Source organism: Astyanax mexicanus, chromosome 10 (genome assembly GCF_023375975.1).
Source record: "Astyanax mexicanus isolate ESR-SI-001 chromosome 10, AstMex3_surface, whole genome shotgun sequence".
Lineage (NCBI taxonomy): Eukaryota > Metazoa > Chordata > Actinopteri > Characiformes > Acestrorhamphidae > Astyanax > Astyanax mexicanus.
In genome coordinates this window covers 49281924-49295046 of record NC_064417.1, presented here as the reverse complement: position 1 = coordinate 49295046, position 13123 = coordinate 49281924, and the positions used below count along the sequence as shown (strand labels likewise).

Genomic DNA, 13123 nt, shown 5'->3' with positions numbered 1-13123 from the left:
GCTATTCATGCAATCTGCAATAATGAACATGGAAGTGTGAAAAGCGTTATTTGTTTGGTTTACTGAAGCTTGAATGAACAGATGAAGACTGGTTGTTCTGATATCTCCGTGTTCGTAGTAGTTTCTATATCAGCACCATTAGCAGCTGTTGCCAGAAATTGTGCTGGTTTTATCAGAAATAGGCGTTTCCTATAAGGAAGCACCACGTAAACACCATATGAAGTTGAGTTGTGACGTAAATCCATTGAAGGTTGCCTTTCATGTTTTTGTTTATTAATGTTGTGTATTTTAAAAGGAGCAAGAACAAAATGCTTTCTAGCAAAAACACACCTTTAATGTGCTTTTTGTATGTTCATTCTAATATTAACAACAGTTTTAGGCATTTTTTTAAATAAACATTTGTTATAAAAGAGAGCATAAAAGAAATAAAAATACATTTAAAAAACTGCAGTGTTGCATAGGTCCTATGGAGTGAATTTTGTGCCAAACATTTTATACAAAAAAAAATAATTAAGAATCAAAATGAAAAAGAACACTTACTTAGAGAAGACATTTAACGTTAAACATAACGTTTAATGTGAACAATGGTGAACAATAAACAATGGAGATTCAAGGGCAACGCCTTCTTCTAAGCCCCACCAACCTGTGAAAACTGTGCCAAAACTCAGAAGCAAAAAAATACGGCAGAAACAAACGAGAGATTCCAAAAAAAAAAGTCTTTAGCTGCAAAATCCACACAAATTCACAGAAAATCCACAAAATAAAAGCAAAGACTGGCAAAATCAAATAACTGCAAAGAATAGTAAAATAACCAAGTATATTTAAAAAATATACATTTGCTGTCATGTTTTTTTCTCTTTTGAATTTGCAACATACATTTTTTCCTTTTGATTCTTTTGATTTTAACTGTGAATGTATTTTTTTTTTTTTGCGTAAAGCTTAGAATTGGCTCACAATTTACTCCATACCTTCAAGACCTCCCTGATTTTAGAATGTACACTCTAAAAAACAGAGGTACGATATGAGTACTTTTTTGTACTCGAAGGTACACTCTTTATAATTGTACCCTCAAAGGTACAATATTGGTCTTTACGGGGTCAGATTTGTTCCCTCTGAAGTACAAAGTCATTTCTAACAGCAATAAGTACAAATTTGTACCATTTAACCTGCCAAAGGGTACATTCAGTATTCTGTATCACTGTACTAATAAACAATATATATTTTAATTCCACATTTTTTATTTGAAAGCCAGACAATTTTGTATCATCAAGTTTTTGAGCCATATTCAGTTGATGATAATGTTTATAATCTTTATGATCTTTACTGCCACAAAAACCATGGGTACAAAAAAGGACTTTCACTGAAAGGTACTTTTTTGTGCCTCAATATAAGGTACAGCCCCAGCGACAAGCTTTGTACTCTTTTAAGTACAAATCTGTACTTATATTTCTTAGAGTGTATATGAAAATAGGAATAGTAGCAGAAGCACACTGATGCTATTTAGTATACAGCTCTGGAAAAAAATTAAGAGACCACTTCAGTTTCTGAATCAGTTTCTCTGATTTTTCTATTTATAGGTTTATGTTTGAGTAAAATTAACATTGTTGTTTTATACTATAAACTATGGACAACATTTCTCCCAAATTCCAAATAAAAATATTGTAATTTAGAGCATTTATTTGCAGAAAATGAGAAATGGCTGTAATAACAATATAAGATGCAGAGCTTTCAGACCTTAAATAATGCAAAGAAAACAAGTTCATATTTATAAAGTTTTAGAAGTTCAGAAATCAATATGTGGTGGCATAATCCTCACAGTTTTCATGCACATTGGCATGTTCTCCTCCACCAGTCTTACACACTGCTTTTGGATAACTTTATGCCTGGCTTGTGATTGTTCAGCTTCCTCTTGATTATATTTATGCTTTTAATATAAAACAAAACAAAATCCTAAGGACTGCTGCTTTAATGAGGGCGCACCAGTATGTGTGTGTGTGTGTGTGTGTGTGTGTGTGTGTGTTCCAGTGTGGGAAACACCCTCAGTGACGAATCCTCGGTACCGCGTGCAGAGAGGGGAGGGGGGTGCAGGCGGGGGAGTGTGTGAGTAGAATGCCCATGCACTGAGAGGCGCGAGCCTGACGGTATTATTGTCCTGTTTTCCCCCCGCGCGCCTCGGCTCGAGAGGAACGGGAAGATGCTCCCGGACTGTCTCCGCGAGGCGGTGTGATGCTGGGCGCGCGGCGGCGCGTGGATGAAGCGAAGCGGCGGGAGGGCTCCGGTATAAACGCACGGGCCCGGTTCTGAGAGGTCCGGGACATGAAGGCGGTTCGGACGTCGAGGCGGCGGCGGTTCCTCCGCGCGCTCTGCGTCTGCGGCGGGATGATCGCGCTCAGCTGCTTCCTTCACCTAACCGGTGCGTGCTGGGGAGGACGGTGGACAGAAGATGCGCTGGCTGTGTGGAGATGGGCAGGTTTATGCAGAAATAGCGTCTCTGTTGTTTTGCCTTTTTTATCCCTGCTGGTGTTCACCAGCAGCGGAAGACCAGGTTTAGCTGGTAGATGCATGTTTTCAGATGGTCTGAGATGATCTTCACATTGGTCTTTAATGATAGCATAGCATGCTATTGTTGCATTTGATGTTGATCATGCTTTGGGTCATGCTTGGTTCATGTTGGTTGACCCTCTTGGTCTTGCTGATCATTCAACCAGCTTGATGATCCCAAATAACATGCCATGCCAGGGTCAGTGATGGTACCAGGAGGGGTGGATTTAAGGTGGGCTGTATTGATGGGATCAATCTTTATTGGGAACCCTAACTGGAACCTATATAGTAGCCCATGTTTGACCAAAGTGAGCCCCATGTGGGAATGTTGCCTAGGTTGGTCATGCTAGTTAGTCATGCTGATTATTTAACCAGCCTGTGGATCCCAAATAACATGCCCTACCAGGGTCAGTGATGGAACCAGGAGGGGTTAATCCCATGTGGGATAAAAGATTGACTGTATTGATTGGATTAACCTTTATTGGGAGCCCTAACTGGAACCCATATACTAGCCCATGTTCCACAAACCTGAGCCTCATGTGACAATGTTGTCTAAGTAGTCGTGATGGTTATTTAACCAGCCTGATGATCCCAAATAACATGCCCTACCAGGGTCAGTAAAGGAGGGGTTAATCCCATGTGGGATAAAAGGTTGGCTGTATTGATGGGGTCAACCCTCATTGCCTGGGTTGGTCTTGCTAGTTAGTAATGCTGATCAATCAGCTAGCTATACTGATGAGCCCAAATAATATGCCAATATATGCACCATGCAGTAGGTGATGGAACCAGGAAAGGTTAATCCCATGCGGGATTAAGATTGGCTGCATTGATGGGGTCAACCCTGATTGGGAACCCTAACTGGAGCCCATATACTAGCCCAAGTTCCACCAACCCCATGTGAGAATGAATAGCTTGGCTTGATCATGCTAGTTAGTCGTGCTGACAAATCTATCAGCCTGATGATCCCAGATAACATGCCCATATAGGGACCATGCAGGAGGGACCCAACCAAGGTCAGTGATGGTACCAGGAGGGGTTAATCCCATGTGGGATCAACCCTGATGGGGAACCCTAACTGATGCCCTACCCATGCCAACCTGGAACCCATATACTAGCCCATGTTTGACCAATGTGAGCCCCATGTGAGCATGTTGGCTAGGTTGGTTTTGTTTGTTCAATCAACTAGCTAGCTTGATGATCCAAAATAATATGCCATTAAATGGACCATGCAGTAGGTGATGAAACCAGGTGGGGTTTATCCCATGTGGGCTTAAGATCCCTAATTGGGAACCATAACTGGCCTATGCCCTCCTGTAGCCCATGTACTACTGGTACTGCTTTATTACTCCATGTGTTGGCACAATAACCAAATGAATAGTGTTAATAAACCTATGGTGAAGAATATTGGTTATAAAATTCTGTGAAACTGACACCAATAAATCCATAATATTTAGAAATATTTTATCCTCTTTACTAACACAGATGCTGTAAAGTATCGTAGACATTTTAAGTGTCTCAAAATTGCTGTAAATTGAGCATCGTATCGTGATAATATCATATCGTGAGACACCCTGTGATTTCCACCTGTAATACTGAATAGCATCTAAGCTGGTCAACCAGCTGGACAAGTTTTTCAGCAGGAAGAGCTTCACCTCAAACAAGAAACTAGCAGGTGAATGCTAAGGTACATGAAATAGGCACATATTTTAGCAAGCATGTTTAACACTATCTTAGATGAAGCAATGATGATTAGCCAACATGGCTTTTATGTTATGCTACGTATATTGCTATGTAACGAGGTATATAGGAGTTTAACATAAAGGCTGGGTAGCTAGAAGTGATGAGCTGATTTTAGACGGATCCTGACCAAACTCCTGTCCTTTATGAATAAATAAATGTGTTAGAAATGCACCTGTTGGTGTTAAGCAAGCGTAGGCTGTGCTAAATACCCACACCCTGGCTCTAATTGCCTCTATATGTCTCTGAAGAGCACCACAGGGGCACCTGCTGATATGTCAGAGTAGCCTTTGACCTCTCCACACCTTTTCTGCTGTGTTACCTGGACATCACCTGCACCTCCTCACCACTCACTATATTACCATTAGTCACGGCACTCGCACATCAGAGGGGATTAATCTATAAATAATCTATAAATATCCCAGTTTATCTATAAATAGCTGCAAGAGCTTAACACAGCGGGAGTCTGTATTAGTAGATGTGATGGGCCTGTACTGTATAGTGCAGCTAAACTAGCGGAGCATTATTAAATTACAGTTTTTTTCAACAACCACAACCACACCTGCATATGTTGTGAGGTGTTATCTTGTCAGCAAAGTTGAACACTGGCGAGTGGGCTCATGTAGGACTGCAATGATTAGTCAACAATAGTCAACATTTTCGATTATATAAATTTGTTGACTTTTGGCAAATTTTATGGTCGCCTAATGATTAATTTATGACAACAGTGCACTACCCAAAGAGCAGAGGACAGATTTTTTTTTAGAAAATTGGTTTTAAAGCTGCACACTTTAAATTAACTCAGTTTATACTGAGCTTGGTCACCAAATGTAACAGACACTATAGATTACATATCGACAGTATCTAATTGAAAACGTGTATCTCCAAAACAACAACTTTAAAGGAGAGAGATAAAATCTTCTAAATTTCTTTTTATTTTATACTTTTTTAAACTTATTATTTTTTATTTTACTTCCATCATTTACCTTTTTATAATTGTGTTATTTTACTCCTTTACTTCTTTAATTGTGTTTATATTTTATTATTCTAGTTATTTTATCTTTTTATTTTATTGCTTTACATTCTAGCCTGTCTGCATATCCATTTATTCTGAATTAAATCTTATATTGTTTGTTGTTTTAATAATTTAAGCTTATTTTTCAGTCCCTTTAATTTTGTAAATGCTCGGCTGCATTGAAAATGAGGGTTACCCTCAATGTATTTACTGAGTGGAAACTAAAGGTTGGTTGATTGATTGATTGATTGATTGATTGATTGATTGATTGATTGATTGATTGATTGATAATGGACGTCAATGGAAAAAGAGTCTATTTCAAATATTTTTGGAGAATTTCTATTGGTTCATTTCTTTAGGAAATTCTGACACAGTTTAAGAGAAAGTTTGTGTGTTCAACATTTATGAATGCGACTCTCCCACAGGTCAGTGCAGCTTTCTTCAGCTTCCATGGCATGGCAAAAATCATGACACAAGATATGAGTTCTTTCCCGTGGTTTTTGGCATATCAGTGTATAAACAGGCAACACCGGTAAACTATGTTTTTGGTAGTGTTAGAGCAGTGATTGACCTCTGTCTGTCTCTGTATGACTGAAATCTTCGAGCAGCTCGTCCTGACCTGATAAACTGTCTTTCTTTTGCAGTGATAATTAGGTTTAATATGCAGACTTGGACAGAGTGAGGAGCTACTTTTAGAGGAAGCTGAAAAAGATCCTGTCCCTTATGAATGTGCATGACTGAAATATAAAAGTGACTTGTGGGAATTTAGTGTAGACTAGATTGTCTTTATTTAAAATGATTAAAAGTCGAACTTAACAAGGTTTGCATTGTTACTTTACTAAGCTTGTACTTATGTACAGTACCAGTCAAAAGTTTTTCATTGTTTTAAAATGAAGAAATACATGTACATATGGAATTTTTTAGCAAACAAAAAAAGTGTTTAACAAACCAAAATAAGTTTTATATTTTAGATTCTTCAAAGTATCTTCTCTTGCTTAGATAACAACTGTGCACATCTATGCTGGATTTTCTCAGTTAGTTTTATGAGGTACAGTCACCTGGAATTAAGGCTTTCAGTTAACAGCTGTGCTAAACTCAACATGGATCTCCAAACCAGTAAATTTTACATTTCATTTGTAAATCAAGGGAGCAGAGTCTGGAGGAAGAGTGGAGAGACACACAGTCCAAGCTGCTTGAGGTCTAGTGTGAAGTTTCCACCAATCAGTGATGGTTTGGAGAGACATGTCATCTGCTGGTGTTGATCCACTGTGTTTTATTATCAAGTCCAAAGGCAGTGCAGTTTTGTTTTCCCACAAAAGCTTACAGCCCTTTATGCTGATATAGAGATGAAGATTTCATTTTCCAGCAGGATGTGGCACTCTGCTCACACTGAGTACCAAAAGTACCAATTGGTCTTGCAGTATATAATATTAAAATTTTCCTTGGTTTTCCTTGGGTGTACACCAAAATCATCCACAATAAAAGAAATAAACGCCTAAAATAGATCACTCTTTGTGTAATATGTCTATATAATAAATGAGTTTCACGTTTTGAGCTAAACTAATGATATTCAATTTTTTTAGATACTCTAGTAATACTGGTTTATATATTATACATTCACAAAAAAAGAATCAGTCAATGAACTGCCAGCTTCTTATTCAGATCTAAAACTTTATTATAGTCTGTTTATTCCCTGTTTATTAAATTACATCATTAATGACACATTAAGCCGCCTGTCAGGAACATCTGGCCAGCTGCCCTCACTGCTGAACTGGAATGTCATCCGGCACAAATCCTAATGAGTGGGCTCTCGGCCTATTGAGACTATTTTTAGAACGGAAGAAGTTTACATATGCAAATGAGGCCCATCTTAGTCTGTAGACTCGCAGATCCAGATCTTTATCCACTCCCTCCATTAATTACTGCTTTTGCGTTTGGTCTCCATGGCAACTTGAGCGGATGACACCACGGACAGCTACGATCTTTTCCAGAGTTTGCTAATTGATTTCCATTTCCTGATAAAGAGAGAAATAGCACTGCCTGATTGTTCGTTATCTGTATTAGAGCTTCTTACTCGGGCCCTGGGATTTCTGTGATGTGATGAACAGATCAGAATAGCATCTTTTATTCACTACTGTATTTGTTCTTTTAGCACCTGTGCTACAGTATCTCACAGATGTGAGTACATCCCTTTGTCCCCACACTCAGATCTGCCTGCAATCTGCAGCCTTCTGACTACATATCCCAGGATGCACCATATCACATATCACACCATATTAAGGTCACAATTGTGTGTAATGAGCGTGGGTGAATGAGCGCTGGGAGCACCTATAGGAATGGACTCTAATAATAAACTATTGTCTAGGTTTTATTCAGTCAGTTGCGCACCAAATAGAAACATGCCAGAAATTTGGTTGAACTCACCTCACTTCCAAACTACCAAGCTCATCAGTGTAGATTTATTCATAAACTGTGCTGGCCCAAAGCGTGAAAATAGACTGTTGATGGGGTGTAAGATAGCAACAAGCATCGTGCATGCCTTGTGCAGGGTGCCCCTAAACTTAACCCTATCCAGAGCTGTGATATGACCTTAAAAGGTATAAAAAGGTATAAAAAAAATGATATAAAAATATTGTAGCTACAGGAAGTGTTTGTGAAGATTAATTAAAATAAATACGGTTAATTTACTGTTTCTTGTATGCACTGCAGATGTGTGCTCAGTGTGCCCAATAAAAGTCACGAACAACATACATGACTGTGCTATTAGTTTATGTTTGTTTGTTATGTTTGTATAGCAAACATATATAACATTTTATTAGTAATCAGTGCAGAAATCCAGGTACTTTCTTCAGGCTTTCTAACTTTTTTCTGCAGCAGTAAGTGTGTGTTGTGTTTTTGTGTCATTCCACACCATGAGAAATTCCTGACAGCCTTTGGGCTGGAACCTTGACCTGACTTGACTTAATGGGCTCCATGTATTGTGTTCTTGTTTTACAGACCCTCTCAAAAAGGACCCAAACCTCGTTTGGTCCAAACGAAGACTAACCCAGCAAATCGTAGAGGAGAATGAGACGTCCAGCGCCCCACGAGCTGGTGAGTTTCTCTATATATATATATTTCCCCTTCTCTCTCTCTGATGATTTTGGAGCTGATATTGATTACAAATCATCTTTTAGCGCAATCAGCCAAATGCTGGTATTGATTGGAATGGAGCTGGATGTCATATTAACCTTTTCAGGCGAAGGAATCAGTCACATTTAAAATATGAGACGAGAGTCCTGTATAGAACTGCACTGCAAGACTCTGTGTTGTTAGTAGTGTTTGCTAGCTCTGCTTTATGTGATACTGACTTTACTGAGCTGAATGATGAACTCTTGAGAGGAGTATCCAGTTATTGTGTTCTGATATTGCCTGTACTGGGCAGAGTGGTGAACTCTTGAGAGGGGTATCCAGTTATTTTTTTCTGATATTGCCTGTACTGGGCTAAGTGATGAACTCTTGAGAGGGAAATCCAGTTATTGTTCTGGTATTGACTTTTCTGGACTAAATGATAAACTCTCTAGAGGGGTATCCAGTTATAGTTTTGATATTGCCTGTTCTGGGCTTAGTGATGAACTTTCGAGAAGTATATATGATCATTGTTTTGATATTGCCTGTACTGGGCTGAGCGATGAACTCTTAAGAGTAGTATCTGGTTAGTGTTTTTCTAATATTGCCTGTACTGGGTTAAGTAATGAACTCTCAAGAGGGGTATCCAGTTATTGTTTTGACTTTGCCAGTACTGGGCTGAGTGGTGAACTCTTGAGAGGGTTATCCAGTTATTGTGTTCTGATATTGCCTGTACTGGGCTGAGTGGTGAACTGTCGAGAAGGGTATCCAGATATAGTTTTGATATTGCCTGTACTAGGCTAAGGGGTGAACTCTTGAGAGGGTTATCCGGTTAGTAGTGTTAAATGTCTTCACTCTTCCTCCTCCAAGAGACTTGAAATGAGTAAATTAGACTGTAAAACTAGTTTTACACCTGAGTCAGATATGGTAAAATCAGCAGAGTGACCCCACACCCGGACCAAACTGGAACACTGGGGTTCTGCAGCTATGCTCAGGGTCCATATTGACTTCCAGCTCCTTGAGGATGAGGAACTGTTGGTTTTAGACTACAGAAACTCTTAAATAATGTATCAAAAAGTCTGAACAGCTCTCTGAATCAGCTAGAAGTATCATATTTGTCTTGGAAAACCGACATTACCGATACATATCTGTTTTACATATTTTCACATTTACTCCACTCGCTCCATCTATCGCTCCATCTTTTTCTCTCTCATCATTTACAGACAGCTGCCTTCCTCACAGTCAAACCCCCTTTGAGGCTTGTGTTGCTAAGCAACGGAATCCTTAATTTTGGAACAGAGGATTGTCTGTTTTACTCATTCAAAGTGTCGTACTTAAGAGAAAACACGTCACCCGTCCTTTTTTCCACCCGCTTACGGCTCACCTACAGCAGCCTCCCTCTCTCTTTCTCTCTTTCTCTCTCCCCCAGCTCCCTCTCTCGCTCCCTCTCTCTCTCCCTAACTCGCTGCCTTTGATTAAGCAGTGCTGATTTCCAGATCCAGATCGCTCTGCTCCGCTGCTGCTCCGCTCTCTAATCCCTGTGTGGGATTTTGTTAGTTATGAGCTGCTCTGTTCTGCTGAGAGACACCAGTCTTGAATAATTGCTTGAGAAAGTTGAACTAGAAAAGTCAATATTAAGTACAATTATATTTATATTTTATTTAAAGCGTTTATTTAAAAAAAAAACAGATCAGTTTAGTCAATTTATAATTTACTGCATTAATATTTGGATCATTTTTTGGTTCATAGAATATTTATAGGTTGATTTATTGGTAGTTAGAACACAGTGGAACTTTTTAAGCTTTGATTTCTAAAAGATAATAATATACACATAATTATTAAAAATGTTTGCATTTTGTTCACATTATATCAACAGAATACATCACTGTGAACACTATATCACTGTGAAATAAAATATCACTTGCTAAAGAAATTACAATAAATGTAATTTTTGATTACTTTTAGTGTTACCAACAGTATTGTTGGTAATGTGTGTTTTTCAATTTTTATTTGTAGTTTTTTTATTTCTAATTTAGTTCCAATAAAAAAAAAAACCTTTACCTTGTGTTTCTCGTGTTCTTAGCTGGAAAGACTCTTTAAACTGACACGTGTGGATATCATACCACAAAATCAGCAAAATCAGCAAAATTAGATTTTTTAGACAAAAATCTATGACAAATATGACAAATTGTCAGTAATATGATATACAGCTCTGAATGGATGATCACAAGCCATCAAACCAAGCTGAACTGCTTCAATTTTGCACCAGGAGTGTAAAGCATAAAGTTATCCAAAAGCAGTGTGTAAGACTGGTGGAGGAGAACATGCCAAGATGCATGGAAACTGTAAATCATGTGATGTGTTTTGGAGCACCACACCATGATGTTAAAGAACATATCTTATTAGCGTTTGTGTAAAAGCTTAGGGTGAAGAGACACAATTGTTCCACACATTGATACATACCTAGTATGACATTGTATGACTGTGTATTTCAATCATAATTTTACAGTATTTTAACGGCAGCTCAAGACACCATATAAATTATATCTGGTTATTGTAAAGAATAATTACTTTTGTTTAACATATTAATATACGTTAAAGCTAATTGTAAGAAGCTGTAATACTCTGTAATTAATTTACAATACATTACTACGTGTACAGCTCTGAAAAAAATGAGACCACTTAAAAATTGTGAATTTCTTTGATTTCACTAAATTGAAAATCTCTGGAATATAATCAAGAGGAAGATGGATGATCACAAGCCATCAAACCACCAAACTGAACTGCTTGAATTGTGCACCAGGAGTGTAAAGCATAAAGTTATCCAAAAGCAGTGTGTAAGACTGGTGGAGGAGAACATGATGCCAAGACGCATGAAAACTGTGATTAAAAACCAGAGTTATTCCACCAAATATTGATTTCTGAACTCTTAAAATATTTTGATTTGGAATTTGGGAGAAATGTTGTCTGTAGTTTATAGAATAAAACAACAATGTTCATTTTACTCAAACATGAACCTATAAATAGCAAAATCAGAGAAACTGATTCAGCAACTGAAGCTGTATTTGGCTTGGCAGAGATGGTATCAGAATCACACTGATGCCATTTTTATTATAATATTTTGTCCTCTCGTCATTCAGTAAGACACTGTTTTCAGTTTAAAAGAAAAATCTTAAGGACTGCTGCTTTAATGTTTGTTTGTTGAGATTGATTAAAGTGATATTGTGCTTTCCTATACATTACAATAATAAATTAAATAATAAATAATAATAATATACTAAAACATGTATTAATACAAAAAAAATACATTTCTAGCACAGTGCATTTTCAGTTCATGATTACTAATTTCTTCCAGCTAAATTGTAACAGCACTTATATTTGTGATCTATTAGCAGCATGATAATGCATGTTTTTTTTTGTGAGGTTGATTGGATGTGTGGCGTTGGGGACTGAAGTGTGTGGCAGCACTTTGACTTAAGAAGACCTGCCTCTCTGGGCGCTGAGGACTGTTTCAAATCAGCTAAAGCTTGAGATTTCAATTGGTACTTAGTTACCAGAGACAAAAGCCTCCTAACAGCACTGAGTTAAATGGGCCACAGACGGCGTAGCGGCACTGCATCCACAGGCCCGGCGCTGATGCCGGTTTTCTATCAGGCTGCGTTTCTCTGAATCGTGGCTCCAATGTTTTAATCACGTTGGTGCTCGCGGGGCTGAGTGTGATCGGTGAGCTCGTGTAAATGCCAGAGCCCTCCTCTCCTGCATCTCTCACCATCACGCTAATGAAGGCTTGTGGCTAGCAGGCATGTCTGTCAGTGTCCCCTGGGCCAATAGAAACTCTGGCTTGCGGAGAGAGAAGGGTCTCCATGGCAACTGAGTAGCAAGGCCGTAAAAACTTGTTGGAACCTTTAACTCGGACATGTTCTTTCCGCTCTGTCAGGAATGTGCTTCTGTGGGAGCTGATGCTGTAACCCAAGCTAAATTCCATTCTGCAAATGGCTTTAAAGGAATACTGCAGCGTTTTCTTCCTCCCGGTTACGTTTCTGACTACGGCTGTGAGAGAAATCGTATTTTTTTTTGTTATCGTGATGAGAGTTTTCCTGATATACATGTTAAAAGGGCCGCAATAACATCCTGAATAACAGCAAACTCAAATCTGTTTTTTTGCTCAGTTTGGCTCAGATCTGATTTTTTCATGGCTGTGGGCACAGGCCAAATCCGATTTTTTCAAATCAGATTTGAGTCACTTTCATATGTGGTCCTTAATCGTATACGTATCCGGTCAAATCTGAATTCCTGAATTCCTTTTTGCTTTTACACGTGCGCTACGTGCTTCTCTCTCGTACCCACACATCTCTTGGTGCAGCTGTGCAGCTATAGCTGCAAAAAAACAGCAAAAGCAAACCACCTGGCCTTTTTTCACCTCCTCGACCTGATAATGAACTTCAGAGCAGCTGTTTTCTCTCCACTCCAGCAAAAGATGCTCCACATATGAGCTGCTAACTCATCCATTTCCCTTTATAAAGCTACAAGTCTCTCGTCTCTCTAATATGAGGGTTTTTTTTGTTGTAGGTGAAAAATGAGACATTTGTACAGGTATCAATTTGCCCATGTGAGGCGTTTCAGGGACAGATTCATTCACAGATTACACACAGATACAGATCACATACATGGAGGTAGAGTGAGGTAGCACAAGGTAGAGTGTGTCAGAGTGAGGCAGAGTGG

General features: G+C 38.6%; 1 protein-coding gene across 2 annotated transcripts in view; it reads left to right on the top strand.

Annotated features, from left to right (window-relative positions):
- Positions 1–2080: 2080 nt before the first annotated feature.
- slc24a6a (solute carrier family 24 member 6a) overlaps positions 2081–13123 on the top strand; it is a 32373-nt gene continuing 21330 nt past the window's right edge. For both annotated transcript variants that reach the window (XM_049483891.1, XM_049483890.1), the window contains exons 1-2: positions 2081–2413; positions 8291–8386. In XM_049483891.1, the coding sequence (XP_049339848.1) occupies positions 2317–2413; positions 8291–8386 (193 nt within the window). In that variant the 5' untranslated portion in view covers positions 2081–2316. The remainder of the gene's footprint in view (positions 2414–8290; positions 8387–13123) is intronic.